At 38.9% G+C, this 26223-nt stretch overlaps 1 protein-coding gene across 2 annotated transcripts; it reads right to left on the reverse strand.

The window, feature by feature from the left end:
- Window positions 1-214: 214 nt before the first annotated feature.
- SLC26A4 (solute carrier family 26 member 4) lies at window positions 215-24077 on the reverse strand. Of its 2 annotated transcripts, none has more exons than XM_053944044.1 (20): window positions 23923-24077; window positions 23447-23586; window positions 21216-21326; window positions 19399-19589; window positions 18796-18960; window positions 16089-16241; window positions 15895-15977; window positions 14788-14935; window positions 12456-12569; window positions 11623-11700; window positions 11335-11430; window positions 9772-9878; window positions 8377-8446; window positions 7976-8068; window positions 7778-7873; window positions 6692-6922; window positions 5148-5202; window positions 4683-4828; window positions 3456-3539; window positions 215-366 (listed from the first exon to the last, which is right to left on the reverse strand). In XM_053944044.1, exons 1-20 carry the CDS (start codon window positions 24075-24077, stop codon window positions 334-336), a joined length of 2349 nt encoding a protein of 782 aa, XP_053800019.1. In that variant the 3' UTR covers window positions 215-333. The 2 variants fall into 2 exon arrangements, with proteins under 2 accessions (XP_053800019.1, XP_053800020.1); XM_053944045.1 differs by lacking the exon at window positions 215-366 and adding an exon at window positions 2697-2967.
- Window positions 24078-26223: the final 2146 nt, after the last annotated feature.

Genomic DNA, 26223 nt, shown 5'->3' on the forward strand with positions numbered 1-26223 from the left:
TCTTATCTGCACAAGGCATAGGGAACAGGTTTTCCTTTTTGTCTTTGTATATCCTCAAAACAGAGACCCAAGGGAAGCGCAGACACTGATCCCTTCATAATATGCTTTATCTCCCCATAATAGGAATTCTCAAAGAGAAGACTTAAAAAACCCAAAACTAAACAAGAAACCCCCAAACATACAGACAAAAGGAACACATTTTCAGTATGCACAACTTTATTTTCTAGTTGATGGGTACAGTTACTTTTCAAATGCAGCTTTTTAAAAGTGTAAAAAAACTTAAAATGTATCACCAGATTTGATATCTGACATGCAAAGACAGAACAGTAATACTCAAAATGCATACAAAAATACCACTTCTTCATCCTGCTGGAAAAAGAAACACATCTAGTTACACTACTTAAAGATACTTTAATTAGTACAAAACTGTAGAGAATTATAGCTTCATTGCAAAATCCATTATTTTGGTATCCTTAATTTTGATGGACACATAGAAAATTAAGCACATAACCAATGAGAAAGGCATTTGAATGCATTCTGCATAGTACCTCTTACTCTTCTATGCCACTGTAGGCTTTGAGAGAAATGCTGTTTTTCAGAAAAAGTTTAATATTTTGTGCCTGTTAAATTTAGAACAACCATGCCTGGAAGAAATACACAGGCCAAGAATAAGTGCATTTTATCATATTTTATCATAATTAATCCCAGATCAGATGTCATATTTGGAAAATAACTGGAAGACTGTTGAGTATTCAATTGCTTTTTAAATAACTGTACAGACAAGAAACTAGAGAAAGTTCAAAAAATAATGTAATGACATCTCTGTTAAGTAAGAATTTGTACTCAAACTTCACAGTGCAGATGTTGCCTTGAAAAAAAAGTCACTGCTACCATTTTTTAACCATCTTTTCCATAGACTGCGTCCTGCGTAACAATTAGCTGAAAGCTCACTTACTAGGTAGATTATTTTACTTTTTACTTAAAATGTACATCTGTTTCAGAGAAGCAGTATAGCTTCTAAAAACATGTTACTGGCCTTGTGCACTGGCAAATGTTCCAGTAGTCAGGTTAATAGGAGTTGGGGCCATGGCCTGATGGGGACTTCAGGCCAGTAAGGTGGGTAGAAGTGCCAACCTCCTGTGAGAGGCTGGCAAGGAGACAGAAGGAGGACAGGTAGAGTTAAAAGCATGAATTGTCAAATCACAGGCTGGGCTGAAGCATTAGTGCCAATAGAAATTAATGGTTCCATCTGAACAGGTGGTCTCATTTGCCTCTTGCTCCATTCTCCCATGGTGGAGATGCCCACCCCACAGACAAAAGGCCCATGTCCATTGTGAATACAATCCTGCTGTTTGCTGGCTTGGACTGGAGCACCAACATCACCTAAGTTCAAGTGTCTGTACTGAGAAACTTCACTGTTGTGAAGGCTGAAGTCTGTGCCTTAATGAGAGAATAGAGATTTTAGTTTGGTGCTGTTACCTACTGTGTAAGATACTGTTCAACTGGCCGAAGTTTATAGGATTTTTTTTCACTGATGTTAACAGAGTTCACTTGGATAATTTATTTAGTGTTTAGCTTTTCCACTGATATCTGCAGCAGAAATCTCTGTGCAGTGTAATGTGAGAAAATTTCTCTGATGTAATCAAGTAAGAAGAATTAAATATACTGAAGGTAATTTTCCACATTGTTAAACTTAAACACATTTTATACCTGGACATTTCTTACACTTCAGATTTTATCTGTTTCCTCACAATGCAGGGTTTTTTCCCATTTAAAAGATAATGTAATGATAAAAAAAATTAAGGTAGCAGTCCGTTTTCCATCAAAATACATTTCTTCTTCATGAAAAGTAAGAACATTAGTTAAAGATTAAAGTTTTGCTACTCAAATATTTTGTAAATTATTGCACTTGTGCATTATGAATTTTCATATGTAAAAGAACAGCAGCAGTTTGATGTAGACTATTAAAAGAAAAAATCTCTATAAAAAATATAACTATTCATCATTAAACAAAAAATACATCTATATTCCATTAAAAAAAAAACCAACAAACGTCAATACTAGGTCACATTCTGACTTTCTTGCTTACACTCAGTATCAGCCTGTTTCACAGATTTCATTACGTACCCAGGGACTAAGGTTTTCCTTAATTTATGTCATGATCTGTGTCTTGATGAAGATTATGTAACCTAACCAAAATAATCTTCTGTCTGTCCTTCATTTAAGGGACAACCATTAATAGTAATGCAGGACTTGCTACAATGGGATTAATACAGAACTAATGAACCCATATCCAAGGGTCTTTAGAAACTTTTCCTATTTGAAGTATTACTGTAGTTCAGTGCTGTTTCCTGTTCATGTGACAGTTTCACCTGTCACCGCTTTCAGTGATCTAACTACCTGCAGCAATTTAAGCAATTGCTTGAAAAAAATGATCACGATACATTTTTCAAGGCTTGTCAGCACATATTCTCACACTAATGTTCTAGAATTCAAAGCCTTGGCCAGCAAGAACTCCAGCCCTTTCACTAGACTTTATAGAAATATTGAACAAAAGGCTTGCTATCCAAAGATTTTGGTCTCTTCCACTCTCCTGGGCAGACCGCAGAGCAGCTTTTCATCCTGTACACACTGATAAAAGTGTAGTGCAACTTCTGCCTGACTAGTCCCAAAACTGAGTACATCTTTCACAATAGTCTTCTGATTTTCTTTTTTATTAATATATATCATAGCAGAAAGTGCTTGCAGAATCAAGGTCCAGAGTATTTCTGGGATAATGCTAGCTAAAATTTGGAGAGCTATAGAGATCTGTATCATTCAGACAAACAATCAGGGTTTCCTTCAAGTGCAAAGATTGGTTTCATAGCAGAAAATGCTGGTATGGATAGTACTGGTGTGTGGGTATTGCTGTGCACTCACAGGCAGGACGGTACCAGCAGTCCTTCAGGAAGCAAGGCGGCGCATAGCCTAGAGAAATGGGTTTTGAAAGGTGGAGAGAAACAGGCCGTGGTTAGTTCTCAGTATACACCATCTGGGAAAATTACATGTTTGTGTAAACTAAAAAACTCAGTGAAAGTACAAAGAAAGTATCTTCTGTAAACTGTGCAGATTGTGCAAGAAGCTGTCTGCTGTGCTAAAAGGAGGAATGAAAGGTTGATCATCATTTTGGACTCTGGTGCCTCAAGCCTTACAAAGTCTTCTTTTAGGCACCCAGCTTGTGTTTAGCCTGTATAAGGCAAAAGTAATCCTAAAGCAAGAGAGATGAGGAGATACTTAAGCAGATATAATCTACTACCATCTCAAGAAAAATGTGACTTCCTCCACTTAGCACTGACATTCAGTACCCAGAGAGGGTATGTATTTATGGAGAAGGTACCTGTTGAGGGCCATACTCCCACAGCATGACTGAAGGCTACAGGCAGAGGGATAGACACATTCAGTTCTAAAGTGCATACCTCTTCCTGAACATCAAGTTCATCATCAGGCTGGCTGGCTTCTGTGAACTCTATGGGTTCCTTAGACTCCTGCATGAGTGAAATCTTGGTAGAAAGAAATTAAGAAACATGATGAGTTACATGTTGTCTATATAGTTAAAATTCATTTTTTTACTCTAAAGTACCTTAAAATAACATCCACAACTTAGAAGAGTCTGTTGTTTACTGTTCCTTGACAAATATTATGATTTACTTCAGCTGAGAAGAACTTATAAATTGCAGAGCCTTTGAGCCTGTCTCTGCTCACATGACTAGTTATGACTTTGTAAAAATAATAAAATCTATCTTTAAATTGGTGTATGAAAATGTTGATGTCTACCATAAAAATTAGTAAGAAGAAGTTATAAAAGAGTCCTATCCTAGTTAATTATCAGTAATATTAATTTTAATTGCTACTTATTCATAATACTATAACGGTGATTGCTAGGAAAGGAATTGTGGTGAAAAGAAAGGAGGACATTATAGGACCATTTTCCTAATGAGGACCTTTTAAATGCTACAGAGCATAGCAAATCTTTAAATGCTACTGAGTTTTCTGGTTATCTGAAAAAAAAGACACAGAATACAATGACAAAACGCACAGAGAAGGGCAGCAGGAATTAACACTAGTGTGGAACAGCTTCCGTAGACATCCATGCCAAGTAGTGTGAGATTATAGCTTTGATCAGAAGTCTATGGAGTGTTGGGAATGGGAGCAGGGAATGATTATTCCTTGCAGCTAACAATCCAGAAGTCCAGCAGGCCTAAACCAAGCAGGAAATACTTGTCATATAATCTAAAATTAGAGAACCCATCTCCACAGCATAGTGTTACAGGTTCTAAAAGAAGCATTACAGACACACTGAAGAAAACTCCATCTGTAACAATTAGATATAATGTTCCAAATGCAACCTCCAGCTGATGAGGTTCTTAAGATGCCAGTAGTCAAAAATTAGAAAATGTCTTAGGATGAAGTGTGTTCCATATGTGATGTTTCTCATGCTCTTTTCACTAACAAGCTCCTGGACCTGACAGACCCTTCCTTTGATCTACAAAAATACTCATGTACTACGGAAGCTATCCAATTTACTATACTCCCACTTTTTTTGTACTACAGTTATAGGTCTAGTTTTCAAATGTGCCACAGAAACTTCAGGAATGAGTGCTAGATGATGTAAGGAAGGGAAATGTACTGCTGGATATCCTTACCTTCTCAAATATGGGATCCTGGTTGTCACTGTATGTCATTTGATTCCGTATGTAGAGCACAGCATCATGGACAGTCAAGAAAAATATGTCTTTTCTGACAGTGTCATCAAAGAAGGCACCCCGTTCCAGCTGAGATATAAGGTTGTCTGAATAAAAGAATGCCAGAACAGGTTTATACAATATGAAGTAATTTAAGAAATAAATGTTAAAAAACATGGTTGAAACTGTCAGAAATTAAGTGGACAACCAAATGAATCCATCATTATAGTTTAGTCTTGACTTTTACTTTCCATATTTCCTTTGCACCCCACCATTTTTTGTGTCCCAGTGGAGCCAACAATGCTTATCAGTGTTACAGTTCACATATTTATTAGTGTGGATGCTACTACAGACACATCTAGAGATCCCTTCTCACCTTCGTTTTATTTTTTGCATGAATGAAAGTAGGAATACTTGGATATTTACCTTGATATGAAGCAAAGTATACTCTCACATCAATTCTCTCAAACTCTTTAATTATCTAAAAAAAAAGTTTGCAACAAGGACATCAATAAATAAAGTCTGTAAGGAGAAAATACATATATGTCTGTACAGCTGTGTACTGTATAGGCACATACACTTCATTTTTTTCTGATTGTCTTCATTCCACATAGTATATTTTGTTTATTCATCATAATTAAGGTACTGCTATACTTTGCTATACTTAAAGATCCACTAGTTATGTACCTGGTTGCTGAAGTGAAGGTTATCTTCAATTACATTAGTGGAACTACTCATTTTAAATGCAGAAGCATCGCTGCCAATTAAGATTGTCATTCTGTTCTCAAAATTCAAATAATCATCTCTCCAAGTGAGACCACATGGGCCTGTGCATGTTTTATTTCCCTCATGTATGTGTGATATGATACACTCATTCACTGGCACATGCAGATTTTTTGCACAGATTTTTCCCCTCATGCAGTGCACCAGATGGACCTGCCCTTGGATGAAAAAGCTACATATGGAGAGAGTCGTGTCAATGAACCCCATATTCCCATGTATCTAGGCAGGAGGCTGATGAAAGGCACACACTGCTCTTGTGTTTCACTTAGTTAAAAGGCAGGAAACTAGAATCAACCCCTGGCTCCCTGGTGGCAGACAAGTCTCTTAGATTAGTTTTCAGAGGTGATTATTAATTCTATTTCTGTTAATTGATGAACTTGAGTCATGGTAAAGATCTGGTTTTATAGATAGGCTAAGTAGTCCCAACTGCAAATTAAGTTAGTGAAAGCATTAATCTGAATGTACAAAATATCAGAAAAAAATGAAGACTGAACAATCTGGTCCTACACACTTGTAACTGGGCACCAAAAATAATGGAAATACTTGGCCTTAATCTTTACACCTTATTTCCTTCTTCCTAGGAAGAAATATAATCTCCTTATTATGCACTGTGAGTTTGAAGATTAGTTAATGAATGTTGATGAAGCACTTGATACTAGCCATAGAAAATACTGTAAATAAATGACTCATTCTTCCTTCATAATTAAAATTAATGAATAAATGAAGGAATGAATAAATAAATCTTGTGGCTAAAAACTGAACTGGGATGGTAAGATGAAAGTTTTACTACCTCTGTGTTGAATAAGCATCATCCTGTGCCCAGATTAAAGCAGGAGGCATGTGGAAAGAAAATATATAACTAGAATATTATATATTCAAGAATATTATATATATAACTAGAATATAACTATATTTCATATAGGGGGACCACATTTTGCAGTTAATTATTTTGCGTACTTGACTATGCAACCTTCATATTGTTCTTTTAATGCATTTTTTCCCACTTAAAATACACACACCACCAATATTCTACTTCTTGCTGGTATTTTTCACATTTATATTTTCATGGTATTTTTCAACAACATACTTTTTAAAAAACTCAGAAATTAACTACAGCTAACAGCTCTTGATTTACATACTACTGCCCAGTTTCGTTTTCATAGGACATCAGAAAAAAACACCCTTACCGTTTTTATTGATCTCACAGCTACAATATCCAAGAAGGTTACTGCTCCAAAATCAAGAATGAGACTGTGGATGGGCACCTTGGGAATGTTTACTTTGACTGGGAGTTCTGAATTCCAGTCCACCTGGATCTCTACTTCTTTGGTGGGAACTTGAAAATCCTGGTTGTCTTCAGGCTCCTCATCAGTCTCAAAAGCTTCATTATTAATACCAGGCTCACTGATGATGCCATTCTAATGCACAGATAATATATGGAATATAGAATTTAATCATGGGGAAAGTTTGGGAGTTACAGAAAATACCACCCTGTGGTACCTTCTGTTGAAGGAATTGACAAGTATCCTCTGCTCCCAATCCTGGTACTGTGGTTAGCATAACTGATGCCATTTTATAAGGCAAGAAGCCATTCTCTATGGCTGAGCAAGTCGTGTATTTGTTCCCTTTTCCCTCATTCCCAGGCCCTGAAGGTCCTGTGAACCAATTAGACAAACCAAACCGATTTCTTCTTTCCCTACCAGTTTCAAGGTTCCTGGGCACCAGGCTGATCTTTCCCTTCCTTGCTGGCCTTGAAGGTCCCAGGCACATGGGCAATCAGGTGTAGTTGGTGACCCCATCAGAGAAAAGGAAGGTGTAACAGTGCACAGAGCACTGTCTATGGCAAGTCCTGTGTGGGAAATTTGGACCAAAACTGCTGCTGACAGTGAGACACTGCCATGGGCTAGGGATGCCTGCACCATCTTTTGTTTTCTCTGAGTATTAGTGACTCAACTTCTTTCATGTAATTTTTAAGTCTAGATTATGATTGTTATATTGTTACATTAAACCATGTATTAAGATCTCATCTGATCTGCAGGGGGTCCAGGTAGTTAGAAACTCTAAGTTATGGTCTAGGTGATTTAAACTGTAAATTAAGTTGTATTATAAATTCTGTATGCTACTTATAAACTGTATTACCATGTAGTAAGTCACACTTTTCATCTCTATTTTAAAGATGAGTACAGAGTAATTAATAATTAAACCTTAACTAAAAAGCTCCAACAGTAATCCTTTGAGAAAAAATAGACATAAATAAGTTTAAAAAGGCCTACCTTAGTAGCTTTTAATTTTCCCTTCTTGATTAGCTTTTGTATTTTCCTCAGTGCTTTGAGTCTTTTATTATATACCTTGACTGCATCAAATCCCACCTACAGAAAACAGACCAAAATTATTTCACTTAACTCAGATATAATTCTGAGGATATCTCAAGGATAGTAAAGAATCTTCCAAACCCATAACTTATCACTTACAGTGGATTTGAGGCTGCTTTTCAGTCCATCAATGTTAGCATAAAAAATTGGACTTGAAAACTTGAGAATCTTCACACCTTCTGGTTCTATAACCTGTTGCCAAAGAATATAAGGTTAAAAAGCAACAGCCATATTTTGACAATAAGAAGCAGCTTAACTATTTCAAATACATATCTAATAAAAAAAAAATCATAGATTTGTTGATGATTGAGGGAATTCTGTTTTTAGAAGCTTACAGCCCCAGCATGCAAGATGGACCAACCATCTGGATGAAGAGGGTGCTGAAATTTGTTATTTTTGAAGACCCCACTTCCAAATTCAAGTTATATACAATATGCAAGGCACAACCTTTTCTTACACTGACGTGCAGACTCAAGGAAAACAATTCAGCCATGACTCACATTTTTGTAGTCCTTGACCTTCTTGTAGATGTCTGTGCCAGGAATGTTTCCAAAGCCTCCCCAAGAAGGACTAACAGAAATAAAGACAGTGAAGGCAAATGTCATACATGGGCACTCACAGAATTGAAGGGATTGCTGCATACAAAGTGTCTTTCACTCCTGCAGTTTGCTTTCTAATGCCAAAGTAACAGACTTGCAAAAGCTATTTTGCGTCACTGTAGTGAACAGGCCTTTATAAAAACAAGGTACTTTGGCCTCAGCCTACTTAATGCACCATTTTGATTTAAGAGCTGAGTGAACAACTTGTTCAATTGGTTTCCCAAACCAGAAGAATATTTTGAAAGCAGATTAGTTTGCTTGAAATTTAGAAAACCAATTTTTTTACACCCAAAAAAAATTTGATGGCTTTTTTTCATTTCAAATCAACTGAAATTCATTTACATTATTTTCAGATTATGTAAATCTTTTTGTCCAACCTTTTAAATTTTTATTTTAGTCAATAACAAAACCAAAATATTTTGCAGTCTCCAGATATATATTTAACAGCCAAAGCAAATAGTTTTGAAGTTTGTAAGGCCTCATCTCCCCTTTATATTTTGGTAACATTATCTGAGTTGAATTTGGGAATGCTTTTTTGAGGCTCTTCAAATTTAATTTTTTAATAAACTACTATTGTGTAACAATTTTTACAAGTCTTTATTTTTATGCATTTGCTGACAGTGCAACTATACCTTGGTAATGCTAGTTACTATACTCTCTGAACTCCAAGCTGAAGAGGTTATGTTGTATTTTCAGAAAAAAGGTCAATGAAAAATAACGAGATGACTGAAAAATGTTTCCAAATCCACCTTTTCTCACCATTCCACTCCCATATATTCTTTAAGCAGCAACAAATCAGCCAGAAGCACAAATTTTTCTTCTTATTCTTATGCTTTTTCTTGCTCTTCTTTTACAACCATACAATCAGACTTGTATAAGCAATAAATGAAAGAGTTATTGGCATGTGCAACATACTGTAGTAATATTACCTGCTGAGAGTTACTATAATGATCAATTCACTACAACAGCCATACATCTGTTTATATTTGATCTAGAATGTTCCTGTCCCTTTTCAGAACTCAGCTATGTGGGTGCATATAAAACATGGCTAAGTACCACCAGAGGAGCTGACATGATATAAAATACTGATCAAATAATGCAGCTTCTCTGTTATCAGTGTAATTAAATGATAGCACACAGAGAGTGTCTTATTCTAAAAGAAACAGATTTTTTTCATTTCAAAATTTTTGTAAACCCAAGCAGATATTCTGCCACAAATCATCTTGCATTTCAGCATATTATCTTCCTTTTTCATAATATAAAACTAAGAATTATTTCTGATAGTGTATTACTTACAACTGAACTCTCAGCACAACTGTCAGCAATCCAAACAAAAGGCCAGCAAGTAATCCCAAATCAAGTCCCAGAATGATGGATGCTATACATGTAAAAACCCAGATCATCTGGAGAAGAAATAACAAATGTAAAGTATTTTAATTTTAACATATAACTTCTGGTCACACCAAAGAAACACTAGACCAGATAATATGAGAAGCATATTTTAGCTTTGGAACTGATTGTAGCACACTAGCAATCCCCTGACTTCCAATCCCCTGTCTTGACTTTTGTCCAAGACAAAAGTCTTCTTCCTCCAAGATGCTTTCATCCATCATTATCTTATTAGGCATAGTTAGGCACAGTTAGCTTTTTAGGAAAGAAGGGGGGTTTTCAACATAACAATATTTTTTAAGGATCTGATTCCTTTGGTGAAATTAAATGAGATATAGTTAAACATTGCATTTACTTATTTCTGATGAGGGCAATCTTTGTTAATCTTTCTTAAAATAGGAAAGAATTTTATTTTACCAAGATGTAAAATACTGTAAGATGCCCCCCATGCAGACATATATGGAAGGAAGGGGGCTCCTCAATGACATTTAAGAATCAGAAAGAACTGTTGCAAAGAGAGGTATTTCATATTAGCAGGTTGATGGCACTTCTCTAAGATCTCCACTGAATATTCAGGCAGAACAGTTGAAGTGCACTCCTCAGTTCTTTCCTACATCACTGCCCATGCAGTAGACTCATTTTTTTTAAAAGCTGAGTGCTTGCACTTCTTACTGAAGTCAGTGGGATCTTCTGTCTATAAATCAGAAAATGACTGACTAAAATATCTGAGATCTAAGACAGGTACTGCCCAATTACACTAACTGTAAAACCTAAGCACAGTAATGGGAATATTGTCTTCCATGCAATCTTTTCCTGCCCTAAGAGCTACAGTGAAGGTCTGTTCCACAGAATACACAGTGGGAGATGTGAGCAAATATCCTGAGATATGGTTATAGTGGTTCATAAGAAAAGTCTCTTCATACATCCCTTAGCATGCCAAATGAATCCACATCCTTGCTTGGATTAGTCTTACCACAACAGAAAACCATTTTTTCTGAAGACTAACTGAGATTATTCAGACAAATGGGATGTTCATGTGGTAACAACAAAAATATATGTACATGAATTAAATGTGCACTTTTGCACTCATTTAACAGTGCAAAAGATAAAATCAGAATGGTAAACGTGGCAGCAGGCCATCTGCTTTTCAAGCCATATCAACACTAAGATTGCTGTATACTATGGAAATGGCTATGAAGGATTTATCACTGCACACAAATACCCTGACTGGCACCCTTACTGCAGTGTTTAGGGAATAAAGAAGATTAGCAGATTACTGACCTATAAATCTGGAATTTTTTACTGACCTCATGGCATTTGCATTTTGAGGATACACATAAATGATTTCTGATGTTAAGACTTCAAAATCCTACTTATGTGGTAGTGAAGAGAAACTTGATGGCATTAAAAGGTAAAAAACCCCAAAACTGGACAAAAACATTCAGGAGGAAAAAAAAATAGGTTACTTACAGCATCCACTTTATTTTGTCTCCATAGACGGGGAACATCAAACACTTGCATGAACATCCCTTTCAAGTTAGCTATGACTACAGCTGCTAACACGGACTGCGAAGAAAAATAATGAAAAAGTGGTATTCAGAAGCAAAGATACATATTAAGATAGTGCTCAACATGACACACTACAAACCACAGCCCTGTCTGGAATCAGATACCACAGTTTAAAGAGGGATATTAATGTTGCCCATCATAGCTGAGCATTTGGATCTGATGTGGCTGTGCTGCAGGAGAGTACAGTACCTTTTGTAAGGGCTCTAGCAATTTCCCCAGGGCAACAATAGAAATCAAAACGATCCCAGCAGAAATTAGACCAGCAACCTGCAAAGAACAGAGTTTATAGGAAATGAACTTACTATGATTCTATCATCTGTTTCTAGGATTACAAAGAAAAAATTACAAACAGTTGCACATTACATTTCTTTAGGAACAGGGAGACCTGCCAAAGTGTCATTGTGTTTAGGCATATGTGGGCAACCATTATGCACTTCAGCTAACACAAAGGGAATTCAATTAAGCAGGAAGTTAAACAAACGCAAGGTAGTAGCTCCTGAGGGGTTATGTTACAAAGACAGATGAATGGAGCAGTCTGTGTGTAAGCTGGAAAAGGAGCTGCTGGATAACTTGTAGTTTTTCATTGTAAAGAACTGCACAGCTATAGTTTGGTAGAACAAAGTAGTTTACTCAACATGACAAAGATGTTCCATGGCTGATGGTGAATGGCAAATGGCAGAGCTGCTCAGGCCAGCACATGGGAGCTTAAAGATATCATAGCCAGTTGGGAGAGATTTCTTCCCACATCCTACTGTGATAAACTCAGTCCTTTAATTGGAAATGAAATTCTGGGGAAATAGAGTTAAAAGATTTCCCACCCCTAAGGTAACTCACGCTATGTAAAACTCGATTGCCCCCTTCTGGCAGAGGTACAGAAATGATTCACTACTAGAGCTGAGCTGCTAACGTGGCTTTCCATGGGCCAGCAACGCAATCATTTTAGGACTATTTTCATCTCACTGTGAAATCTATGCATTACACAAAATTAAATTTACCCCTGCACAGTAAGAAGAGGTCATTACCTGAGTCTTTCCACCAGTACTTTCTTGGACTGCAGTCCGTGAAAGAGCAGTAGTGGCAACAAAACAAGAAAAGGCACCTGAAAAAATGTTGCTGAACCCAAAGGCAATAAATTCCTGTAAGATAATTGGATAACGCTGTAAATAAAGATGCCTGAAGATAGTTTTTCAATGGAGAAAGACAGTTGCTTCTGCAGTAGTTGATAAAGTAGGTAGCACAATAATATTAAGAAGAGTATGAATTAGTAATAGCAGTTAAATGTTTATACAAATGCCTCTTGTGCCAGTGCAGCTCTGTTTGGAAACCAACACAAAGAAGTTGGTATACTCCCCCTGAAGTGGACATACTTGTCTGAGTACAAAGGTGTTTAAAGCTTACTTCCACCAGTGTTACCAAACCTAACATTTCTAAGAATTAAACTAGAATAATTGCATCAAGAAGGGGGTACTAGAATAAATTTAACTCCCAAGTATCATAAGCTAAGCAAATTATTTTGATCAGTACAATAGTCTGAATTTAGACAAGCCTTTAACTAATGCAAAGCACTCTATTATTAGTAGAAGTATTAAGGAACTTTGCAATAAAACACAATTTCACTAAAAACTTCTAGTTTGCTTAGTCAGAAGTTTTTCACTCTAAGCATCCCAATGAACTCATGCTGAGTCTCAGGCAGCATTCTCATAGATTTGCCCCAGGATCACAGATGGCAGCACCTATTGATGCTGGTTTTTCTGCTCAAGTGACAAGGACCCTGGTAGCTTTATGTCCTGGGATCTGGGCCATTCCTCTGCTTTGATTTTGGCTGTCTCCCTTATTTTGTACAAAATTTCATTTCCTGTAAATTTTCATTTAGCTCCAACCACAAGAGCAGGAACAGAACGAAATGATTAATGCCTATTCCCATGTAACCACTGTGACCAGTGAGAAAATATTAGAGGTATAACTCCCAGTGTTCTAAGGCGTTAATGATCTGGATCTATGAAGACAATATAGACACTGGTAGATAACAGTATCAACCTGTCCTTCAAAATTATTTTACTACCTGCTTTTATGATGTTATTTTAACTCGTCCAGGTCAACTGAACTATTTGCCCATCATCCTGGGCTACATTTAACCTTTGCTACATGTAAAATTCATAACATAGTACTGAAAGGAAGGCACTCTGCTTTTATAAACTAATTCTTCTACTACAATATTTAATCAGTATCTTTGAAGCACACCACTGCTGGCAGAACAACATATTCAACAACAGAACAGCATAAACAGCACTTCTAGGATTATGTATTATTCTTTGAGATTTATTAAACTGAAAGTTGGTGCATTTTTAGTCAACTTTAAGACCAAGTGTTACCAGGATTGTAAACTGACAAACAGAAGCATAATTTTCTTATATACTGCAAAACAGTGTTTCTAAAGTCAAACTTCATGTAATCCATTACTACTAAAATAAAGGACTCAGTAAACAACGTACTCATCTTACTATTTTTTTGTACTGAGGGCATTTTCTAATATGCTCAAAGGATAAATTAAAAATTAGCGTAGATGCAGGATGAGGAAGGTTTCTGAGATTTTAATTCTACACCATGGGCAAGCAACATAACCCCTGGTGAAGACATTGAACAAATGGAGGAATCCTGTAAGAGCTTGTGATGCACAGCTCATGTCACATTCTAGCTCTGTGCCCCTAGAAACCAATGTTTAAAGCAGTTCAGCCATTTAGTGCACAGAGCTACTCCAGCACATTCACATACTTGTAGGCACTAACTTTTGTGAAGCTGCAGGACTGATCTATTAGGTTACAAGTATAGTTATATTGATGTAACTGGTGTCATGCTGAGAAGTATAATAATTTATTAAATGTAAAGTTCAGCTGATTCAAATCCTGCATGAAGACTAAAGCTAAATAAAGCTGTCCAGAGCAACTTCTTAGCTTGACATTGCCTTCATCTGCCTAAGCGACCCACCTCAAATTGCCTTACAAGTGGAAATGGAAAGTAGGTTGCTAGGCCATGTCAACTTGGCATCACCAGAAAATTCCCCTATACAGTGCTCAGCCCTTTCAGAGCTAAAATAACCTCCTCAAAATATGCCCTTGCAGTCACTAAACCAATACAGAAGGAATGAAATAGTATGAAAAGCCCATACTGAAGCTGGATCTGGCTCATCTCTGTGTGATCATTTCAAATATTTTTTTTAAGAGTTGAAAGAATTTCTCTTGTCAGACTTCAGTGCTTGTCTGAAAAATGTGTGTGAATGGTGTTTCTTTCATTTGGCTATGTAAATCAGCATGTTTTACATTCACTGTGTTTATAAACTATTTTGGTTATACATACCTGGTTTCCATCAATAGCATAGTCATACTTGGTTGCATACACCTTCCCCACAGACACGGCAATAGCATAAGCAACAATAGCAATGGAAAAGGAGGCTGCAATCATCTGGGAAAACAGGCTGACATTTGGAGGCTCAGGAGGCAAAAATCTAGCATTTAGAAAATATATTTGTGTTACCAACTTTGAATTCTATTCTTACCAGAACTGTCAAGGAGTTTGAGGCAGAGGCATACGGGTTGCTTATAATATGAAGTGTAATGTTTCAAGTTAATAAAAAGGTGGAAACAGCCCGTTGACATACAGAACACGCTTATCTAGCTCACCCCAGCCCAAATCCTGATGCTATTAGTCAGCAACAAAGTTCCCATTGTTCTCAGCACGACTGAGATTTGGCCTTATGATAGCAAAGTGAAAAACTACATTTTTTGAAGTATTGAATAAAGAATGTATTGAATAGTATTATGAATTACATAAATATGTTAATGACACTTCATACTATTGTTAAAATACTTCTTCAGTAAGATCTCAGAAGCATTTTATCCCCTACTGTGTTTCTACAAATTTTAATTAATTAAGCTGAATACTAAATGGAATGTGAAGGTTACTACTGTGAAGTGCTCTGAATCTTTCAAGTGGAAGTCTCTACCAGTGTAATCCTCAACATCCTTGCTCCTATGAGTATGGAAGTGACAAAGTTGATTGGGATAGCAGTAGCAGCATGATTATGAACCACAGTGGGATAACTCAGGATTACAGAAATTAAATCTATGCAGTTTCTTTATTAAAAACTCTTATTTTTTAAAACAATTTTCCATAGTCCTATAGTCACTTCATGAGCTGGAAGCAATTAATTTTCAGATGGACTTCATTAATTAGACAGACATTCATGAATTAGATAGACATTCCATTTTACAGATGAAGGAAAGCTAGGCAACACATTTAGGTGGCATAATTGATAGAGCCAGAAGTAAAACTCAGAAAATCTCCAGATCTGTGTTCTAAACTCAGATTACAGCTCTCAATGTTTCTTTTATGCATTTTCTCTTACTACAGTCATTTTTTGCCAATTAAAATAATACCTTTTTCCCACAAAACAAAGACACTCACCCTCTTGGAATGCTCTTAACAATGCCTGCATTGTATTTTTTTTCCAAGTCGGCAGCATATGAAATGCCAGTGGCTACTATTGTCTGTAATAGAATAAAACAACAGTTTTAAGACTTAAAAAGAGTTCCTGTCTTCCTGTAGCTAGACCTATCCATTTAATCTGTTTTCAGCTGTTGTTATGTCCCTTCGCTTACCACAATAACTTCTATTGGTATAGGTATAGGTATCTTGTGTTTGAACCGATCATTTATTTCTTTAACTACCATGCAGATAAAAATGGTGAGGAGTCCAGCAATAAGATCTGCTATGTTGGTGGTCCCAATTTTTTCAAATGTTTCAACAAGAGTCTGAAAAATAAAAATGACAACATAAAACATGTTCATGTCCACTTGAAGGATGTGCAAATACTCATGAGATGATCCAGATGCATAGGGTTTTGGAGAAGGCCAAGTAACTTCATTCAAGCCTAGAGAAGCCTGAGGAAAATGTATTGTCAAGATGCCATCAGTAAGTGGATTTAATAGTGAATTTAATGGAAAAAGCATAACTGCAAGAATTGTCCACATACGGGGCTTCTGCTTCCCAATTTTTAGTGAATTAACACTAAGTAAAAAGAGCTAACTCTCTACCTGTGTTTTACCTCTGCCTGTATCAGAGCAAGGAAGGGAAGATCTGGAACATCTTCACTTTGGCAAATAACAAGGGAGAGCCTCATTTTTCTAAAGAGAGCGAGCAGACCCATGGGCAAAGCTCTGGTTCAATTCATGCCCAGTTCATGTGGTCTGTGCCTTACATGGATCTTATTTCCACTGCTGACAAACAGAGAATGAGTGTGAACATACAGGTCCTACCAGGCTGTGGAGAATCCTGCACTTCAGAAAAGCAGCAGAAAACCTCAATCCACAGTAGATTAACCCTCCCAGCAGAGTTCAGCTCTAGACTGGAGCACTCACAACCGGGTTGCAATAGGCAGCTCCCTTCTTTACCCTTCCTCTGCCCTTGCTTGGTCATACTGTTTATTACAAGTTATTGTACAAAGAAAACATGAAGATATGATTACAAAAAAGTCACGAATACTCCTCTGTTCTCCTCCTGAGCATCAGGGTAGTTCTCACTTGCCTCCTGTCTCCAAGAAAATGTAATTATCCCATGCATAGTGAAGTAGCTGTAGCAGAACGATCTGGTAGAGAAGGGGCTAGAAACAGACTTCTTGCATCCTCGTTAGCTCCCCCAGTAATGAGCTTTTGGTTTAAACATAAGAGGAGGTTTGCAGCAGCACCACCACTCCCACCCTTCTGAACAGACTTTGGTTTGGAAATACAACATCTAAGTGCTTAATCAGCTATGTTTTCTAAACTAAAGAAGGCTTCCTGAAACACTGAATCAGACACCTTCCCTTGGTTGACTGAAGCCATTTCTTGCCGATTCTAGCATTTACCACAGATCCCATAAGACTGGCTGAGCACCTCTTGCACTGCTTCACTTCACAAGGGAACAGTAACTTCCTAACTTTGGTTGTGGATTCCGCTAATGTTGGTTGGATGCTTGGTGTTGCAGTTTGATAAACAACACTACTGAAGCAAGTCCAAAACTTGCTGAAGCAGACACCGCAAATCATGGTTGAGCAGACCAGAAATAACAATTTCTTTGCTCTACATGCACCTGCAAAGACATTGACCTGACTCACCTGCAAGAACACAGAAGCTTTGAACTTTAACCTAAAATGTCAGTATCCCACTCAGCCTTGCTGGGGCTGGAAGAACCATGTAGTCCTTTCAAAAAGTGTATTATACTAAATACCATTCATTCAATAAAAAAACAGATGGAAAAAAATGCTGGATTAACAAATCCATTATTCTGCCAGGTCTGCTGTAAGGTCTACTATACAGTAAGTACTTTGTCTCATCTAACTTACCTTGTTCTGAGGGAAAGAGTTTTCATTAGTTCTGAAGAGGCCCATAAGATAATAGATTTTTTACCTGCACAAATAGTCCTCCAGAACTCTTTTTTATTTTTTCTTTGCTGTTTATAGTTATATTCATCCTATTATTGTTAATCTAGATGTCTGCTGTATTTTTCTTAGTCTGGTTGCCAGAACTGGCATGCAAAATCTCCAAATGCTTTTTTTTCCCTAGAACAGCCTCTTTTAGAAATCTGTTATTCTAATATGAACTGCTATGGAACATCTAAAATACTGTGAACCTGGACAGTTTCCTGATGAAGTCAGTGACACAACTGAATAATTTTCCTGGGAAAGGATACTATTCTGTAATACAAGACCTCTAGGAATTCAGTATTTCTATAACACAGCCAAAACATTTCTCATTTGAGCATTTTCTATCAAATCAACAAATGGAGTTGTAACAGTCAGCCTCACATTTGCTAACCAACAGGTATCTGGCCAAAGGGTGGGAATCTGTATCCTTTAGGAATTCATGGCTACAGTGTGAGATGGAGAATGATGCCCTTTACCAGAATGACCTGCTGGTTTAAGAGCCTTGGGACTGGCCAAGTTTGGGAGATGACCTGACAGGGTTAATAAATGATCAAATGTCCTTCACAATAAGTGAGAAAGCAAGGGATGGGACAAACTGTAGTCTCTAGAAGTGAAAAACTGGTTTGCTTGGCATTTAAACTTCATGTGAAGAAGTGCTCTGTCTGAAAAAGACATGAAGATGGCAGTTAGGCTTTCTGACTGGGGAACCCCAAAGGCAGCTATTTAGAGCCCCACAGCTATAAATGAACAGCTGCAGATCTTAATGAAAGTGAGAACTAAAGGAATGCCCTATACTTACCACCATATATATATGGACCATCCCTGTGTGAAATGGAAGCAGAAGATAAGCAATTATATAAAAATATCTGTCATAATACCAAAACAGATTAGAAGGGCATACTTACATATATTATGGAAAGGACACCATTATAATTTTTAGTTGAAACATTCAGAACTATTTTCAGTTGTGACACAAGCACTTGAAAAGCAGCTGCAGTTGTGAATCCCCCAACTAATGGATCTGCAAGGTACCTCACAATGAAACCAATCTGGAGAACTCCAAATATAACCTGGAAAAATCATGAAGACTATCAGCTTGTTAAATAAAAAAAAGGTTCACTTCTATTTGGAGATTTCTTATGCTTTGTTTTCTCTCTTTGTTGATGCAAGTCTTATTTCCCCCATTTCAGCCTAGTGTAGCTTAGTATTGTCCATCCAAGGAAAAAAAGGAGACCTGAAGAAATGTGTGAAAGTGTGAAAAGAAGCTCCAGGCTATGCATCATTAGTACTCAGTTTCATGTCTTCTGGTCTGCAATCACAGGGCTATTCTGCTCCCAGTCATGCTGGCAGAGACTCTACACAGGATATGAAGCTCCTAAAAGTTTGTGATAACTTTCCTTCATCTTTGTGTTTTACTACAGGAAAATGTCTGATTGCTCTAGTAGGTATTTTTCTGCCATTAACATTAAAGCAGTGTCAACCTTGTGTCTTCAAGTCAACTATTTTACCTGTAAAATTCCAACCAGGAATGTGAGAGTACTTGCAATCAGCACTCTCTGTGCATCTCTGGATTCGGTGTCTATCAGTACCCCTGTGACATTAGTTCCTGTAGCATTACTGCCTTCTATGAGAAAATTCTCATCAGGGGCCATGCTTAATACAACAGATCCCACCATCAAACTGACTACTGGGAATGGACCTGTAATGAAAAACAGAACACACTAAAGTTTAACACACATTGAAAAAAAAGCATTTATCAGACTAGACAAGAAACTCTAGGTCAGAAAAGCCATGTAATATTGTAATTGGGGTACATTGGTAGTATTAGGGGGCCAAGAGCCACAGGCACTGCATACATGAGACAAAAACACTGCACCTTCTTTAAATAACTTATGTTGTACATACACATACAAGTGCAGTTTCATGCTTTGCTTGAGCCAATTTAAGGCTGTACCAAGGTCAAAAGGGGCAACATGTTCAACACGCTCCAACCATCTCCCTTGCATCAGCATCACAACCAGACAACACAGATCACCAATCCAGGTGAAAGCAATGTTTATTTCTTTAAGTTTTAGGGTTTCTTTGTTTGCTTGTGTTTTTTTGGTTGGTTGGTTTTTTGGGTCTCTTTGTCATGGTTAGTTTGCAGCTGATCCAGCATGCCACATGATCAGGTTTCCCAACACCACAGCTGTGGCAGGAACATGATCCAATGGGTAGGAGCATATATTTTGGCAGTATTCTGCTATTACATTAGCTAAAGATGACTGAAACTATACTTTGGGCAAGATACAGAGAAAGTGATCATTGTGTCAGTAAAACACAATCTAAAAGTAATCATATTTGTTGCAGTTATTTACTAAAATTATGCAGAAAAGAAAAATGTCACAAAATGTCTTAGAGAAGGTTAAGTTAATTTTACAGATACCTTAAAGGACACTTCAAGAATAAGAGCATTGGGAAAAGCATAAAAAATGAGTGTTTGATAATCTAGAAAGTAGGAATGGCACCATAAGTTGACATAACAAATCAGATCTGGATAGCAAATGTGAGTTGCTTGGTAGAGTAGGAAGAGGCTAACAAAGTTGAGAAAACATACAGAGCCTTTGATGCAGCAGAGAAGAAAGTTGATGAAAAAATGTAGTATCATGCCAAAGCTCTGGGAGGGGAAAACAATGTGTTCTTGGTAGATATGATCAAGGAAAGACTAGATTTTGTTAGAATGAAGAAAAAGGAACTTCAGTGACCAAGCTGTAACAAGAATTTTAAATGCGAGAACTGACAGGAAACAAACCTCATATTTTAAAGAAAGTATTCAGGAAGAATCAACAAGGTTTACCAATAGCCTTGATGTGAGGACCTAGAGTGAGGCTGGAGTGGATACACAAGTTCTGGGTCTCCACGACAGGCAAGAAGATACTGTCCACAGTAATGAAAAAAGGATGCAGCAAATAAGGCTTGTAGAGAAGACTTTAAGGAGCTCTGTTTTAGCCATCTTGAGCTTTAGCTGATAGACAAAATGTTTGTCATTCATACTGCCTACTGAGGCAGTATGATCTTGTCTTTGGCTACACTCTATGCAAGAAATTACAAGATTTGAACTTCAGCACAAATGCAAGCAAAAAGCACTGGCATACCTGAAGTTAGCTATTATGCACAGTTGCCTGTATAAAGAAGAAATAAGCCTTAATTTCCCGAGATCCAATATTAATATTCGCCATAGACAATTTGTTTCAGAAAGTAGTTATATTGTATAAAATATGAATGTCTAAAGTAAGGATTAACACTGTAATAGATAATTCACTGTAACTTGAATACATGCAGTTACCAACTGAGATGTGCCTTGATGTTCCCAGGAAAAAGTATGTCAGGATGGGGAAAAAAGCAGAATAGAGACCATATCCAACAGGGACTGCAACCAGCAAAGCATATGCCAAACCTGAAATGATAGATCATCAAAATATCACATTTAAAATCTCTCAGCTATCTACTATCCCGTCTAGAATAGACTTTCAGAACGATTTACTGCTGTGGTCCAGATGCAATTTAGAATGCTTTGTCTGTAAGTCAGTTGCAGGCACACATGTGAGTGAGTATCAAAGACTGTAAATGACTGTATATCCCATGCTGGTGGCTGAATGAGTAAGTACTGAAAGATGTTCCTATGTTTGCACAGGTAGCCCAATACACAGGCTGAGATAGGAAATCTAAGTGGATAACATTGTTGCAAGAGTGTGTGCTTCTTGAGAGAAAAGGAGGATATGTGAAGGTTCTAGTTTCAGACAGACATTTCAAGCACAGGACTCCGAGTTACTGCACAACAAACATGCTTCAGTATCTTCAGCTCTTGTGAAAATAGGGCTACTTCTTTTCCCAGCAGCAGTTTAAAATCTAATCTACCAATAGTAAGTCACACAAATTTGAGAATCTTGGTTCTTCTTCCTTTGCATACCTGTGCAAGCTGTCAAATCCAGCAAGCAACAAAAAAATTGCCTTCAAAATCATATCCTAGTTAGCCAGAGTTCTCCTTCAAATATTCTCCAAAACCTCTCAGAGTTCAAACAACTGAAGTGCTGGTCATACTACTGTGACTGATTGAAGGACTGCAAGCAACACACATAGTTGCTGGGAATTAGGGACTTCAGGGACCTCAAGATCCCAGAAGCCTCTTCTTTTGCAAATATTTTGGCCAATTTTTCCCGTAATGAATGTTCTAAAATTTCAGATTTTTTGAAATTACAGTTAGGTGTAGATTTACATTAATTTGGGTTTTTTCCATTTTCTTTTTTTTTTTTTTTTAATGCACAGGTGGGAGACTAGACAGTATATTTAAAAAATTTGTTTTACAAATGGATTCTAATTAAGATAAAATCAGGCCACTGAAAAAAATTAAGGAGGTTATAGTATGAGCACAATAGCTGTTATAAGTAATATGAAAGGTCTGTCTAGCCCAGTTCATTTTAAAAAGGTACAGGATCATGTAACTGTGCCACTACCTTCAGCAAAGATCTTCCAGCTATGACACTCTTCTTTGGGAAAGAATCACTTTATTTCTCAGGTCACCTCCTGCCTGGGGCACAAATTTGTAATGCTTTTTTTGTGCCAGTCTCCGCCTTCCTAGCATGCTCCAAGGGAACAGACCGGAGAGAGTACTTGTGTCTAATCGGGAATGCGTAAACTGCTTTCTTTGTTCCCAATGTAAATCTTTGTCCCCTTCTGCAAACAATTTCCACTGGGGGAAAATGTGGGGTTGACACAGCTAGTTTTGCCTGCTGCAGTCCCGAAAAAACTGTGAAAATAGTGTAAGAACTCTACTGAGGTTAAAATTACTAGATGTATCAGGGTTATAGTCAGTCTTGTCTCAGACTGCTTCCTCAGGCAGGATGGTTCTGCTCTCTGAGTCTTCCTTAAGTAGCTTATTTGAACTAATTTCTGCTTATTTCTGACCCTTTCATATTTGTTCATCTACTGAAAGCTTTACTAATAAATGGAATAAGGAAGTAAGGAAAACTTAATATTGCAAGCCATGTACTTTAAATATCCATCAAGTTTAATTTTTAAAAAAATGTGAATACATCACCACCTCCTTGAGGGTTGTCTTCTGCAGAGACCTGAACAACGTTATGAGATTAATTTTAAAGAGGAGTAGATATCAAGGTTGCACTATTTTAAGGGAATAACTAGATTTTTGTAGGCAGTTGCAGAAGAACTATAGGCTTAGGCAACCAAGAAAGAGAAATAAGACCACACAACCTATCTGATTTATCACTATGTAATTAAAATTTTAAATATCAAAATAAATACTTTTTGGGTAAAACGCCTGGAAGAAAAGTTAAATGCATCTTTATAGCACATCACAGGAAATTTAAATCTTCTAGCCAAGGAAAGAAAAAGGAATACATTAAAACCATAAATTATTTATTGCAAAATAATACCTAATATCTAGTATTAAATAACAAGCCTCAGATTTGTAATTCCATCTGCATAACGTCCCGGTGTTCAGCCGGCTCCCTTATAGGGACGTCCTGGGGAGCGGAGCGCGGGCGTGCCTGGCTTTACCTTGCAGGGTGGCAACGAGGCCGGTGCTCAGCCCCGAGATGATGTCGCTGATCAGCCACTCTTTCACCCGGTAGTTGGGCAGCCACTCCAGGATGGGCAGAAAGGACTTGGCAATCTGAAAGGCCCTTTTCCTTGAACATCTGCGAGAAAACAAGTGATGAACACACCCCACGGAGCTGCAATTGGAACGCCCCAAGAACCCCGAAGTGACAGAGAGCTGAGCTGATGCATATTTAAATTTAAGGGGCAGTGACTGTCACAGCCCTGTCTTCCAGACAGGGACGGGGCACGTACTGGTGTCAAGCGCGCTCCCTGAAGAAGCACGCCGTGGGCAGCGGCGATACGCAGGGAGCAGGGATGTGTCTGCTCGCAGTCCGGCGTGTGGGGCACTTCATCCCTCGGCGGGTGGAGTTTGCGGGCTCCGGGACGGCGCGCCCTGCGGCGCCCCCCGGCTCCCTCCCGCCGCTCGGACCCACCTGCAGGCCGCCTGCGCCCGCTCGCGGAGAGTGGGCGGCAGCGGCGGCCGCCGCTCGTTCTCCTCCTGGAAGCCGGGCTCGCTGTAGATGGGCCGCGCCACCACGTAGTGGCTGAGCTCGGCCAGCGGCTCGCTCGCCCTCCCGCCCGCGGCCATGGCCCTGCCTGAGCCGGCGGGCGGCGAGCGCGGCCCCCCCTGCAGGCCCCGCCGCGCCCGCGGCCCCGCAGCGCTGTCCGCGTCCTGAACCGCGGCTCCGACGGCTCTGCCGGCGCCCGCTCCCCGGCCTGGGGCAGGGCGAGCCGGCCCCGCCGCAGCCGCATTTATACGGCCGCCCACGGCCCGACGCTTTATTTACGGGGAAACAGAGAGACCCGGCTCCGGGCCGGCCCGGGCGACGCCTCCGTCCGCCCTCCCCCCGTCGCCCCGGTGTCCCCTCGTCAGCCCTGCTCCGGCCGGCGCTCCCGAGCGACCGCCCCGACAGGGCCCGTCCCCTCGGGCGGGGGCTGCACTTCAAAGGCGGTGGCCCGCGGGCAGGCGTCGGGGGAATGGCTCTGGGGCTGCGGAGCGGGGCTTGCCGCACGCACACGAACCCGGCCGACAGGTGATGGCCTCTGCCCCTCAGCAGCTGCCCCGCAGAGCCACCTGCCTGCCGGCGGCCGGCCAAAGTGCTCGCTGTTAAGGCGAGCCTGAGGGAGCGAGATAGGACCAGACACTCTCGCACACTGCTTGGCCCGCACGGAAGCATCTTTGGAGTTCCCACAGCCTTGCTGTATCCCATGACCCAAGTTTTTGGAGTCGTCCCCATGCATAAATATAAATGCCTAATAAACAGCACCTGCTCTCCAACCACCCCGAGCTCACGCAGGAGCCTTGGTGGGAAGAAGTGGCTCAGGCCCCACAGGTTCTTTGCGTCACACCTGAAAGGAGAGAAGGCGGCCCAGGGCTGCAGCTTCTGGTTTGATGAAGGAGGCTCCTAGGGAATGAGTTTCTTGGCAGCCCTGCTGTAATTTAGGATCATAGATAGGACTGGGGCTGAAAAAGTCAGTCCTGCATGCTGAATAACTGCTGGCTACATTTCAGCTCTTCTGCCTTACATATGGAAGACAATCTAGCACAGATCTTGCAGGAGTGAAGTGAAGCACATGTCCTTCTCACCTCACTTCTTCCTGAAGTAAGAATCAGTACCAGTGTTTCAGCCAACACCAAAGAGGTGCTGAGGGCACACATTGAGGGTACAGCATCAAGCCAAAGTATTTGTCCAATTAACTACTCAGGCATGGAGTTGGTTTCAAAGCAATTAAGTACAGTCCTAACTTCATTCCATTACTAAAATGGAAAGAAGCTATTTGCTGAAATATTTTTTGTAGGGTTAACACACTTCAGGTTTCCTAATTCTGCAACTAGCTTCCCCTCTGTTGCACTGTAAGGAAATCTGGGTAAACTGCTGAACTGTTTTGATCTGAGCAATGTTGTATCCCACAGTGAAGCAGCCAGCCTCCCAAAACAAGTACCAGTGTTTTGTAGAAACCTGTAAGCATGGTACTCGAGTCAGTAAAAGATGCCTTGTTCCAGAGGAGCAAGGAAAGTGGTCTGATGTAAATGTTATTTAATCCAGGGTAGGAAAGCTTTCAGATTTTCTTATCAGCAGATAATAGTATGGGGAAAGAGACAATATTGGAAAAGACATATTAGACATATTCTAAGGCACATACTGAAAACTGAGCTAGCATCAAACCTGAGTAATGTATTAGGTTAGAATCCATGCCAGATAAAAATGGAGCACCACAAAAAGCAGTTTTGAAAACTAACTTTAAAAAGCTGTTGTGGTAAGATCATCTTAGTTCTAAAATTAATACAAGTTAGTATCAATTAGTTACTAAATGCTTAGTTCTAAAATCAATACAATTAATACAATACAAAGACAATGAAATTACTCCAGCAGGTATAATGGCTTCTAGGCTAAACATAGAAGCAAAGAGCATCAGCAAAATCATTTGCAGGAACCCAATGTAGATGCCCTACACTTATTACATAAACTCAGTTTTCAGGACTGGCTGTTTATTACATATATTTTCTCCTAGAATATCCACAAAAGTATTACTTATATAACTATGATTTTGGAGGAGAACTGCTTGCTATCAAGAGGAAAAGGCATAGTACTGAACAAGTAATTAACACAGGAAGGGTACAGTCAGAAGAATTTGAATTGACTGTAACTCACACTCCTTGCAAATTTGTTTCCTGCAGCACATCTGCCTGAACAGTACTCCAAGCTTCAGCACCTCAGGTGATGAGATGTGGT

The sequence above is a fragment of the Vidua chalybeata genome, chromosome 5 (assembly GCF_026979565.1).
Source record: "Vidua chalybeata isolate OUT-0048 chromosome 5, bVidCha1 merged haplotype, whole genome shotgun sequence".
NCBI classification, from domain to species: Eukaryota; Metazoa; Chordata; class Aves; order Passeriformes; family Viduidae; genus Vidua; species Vidua chalybeata.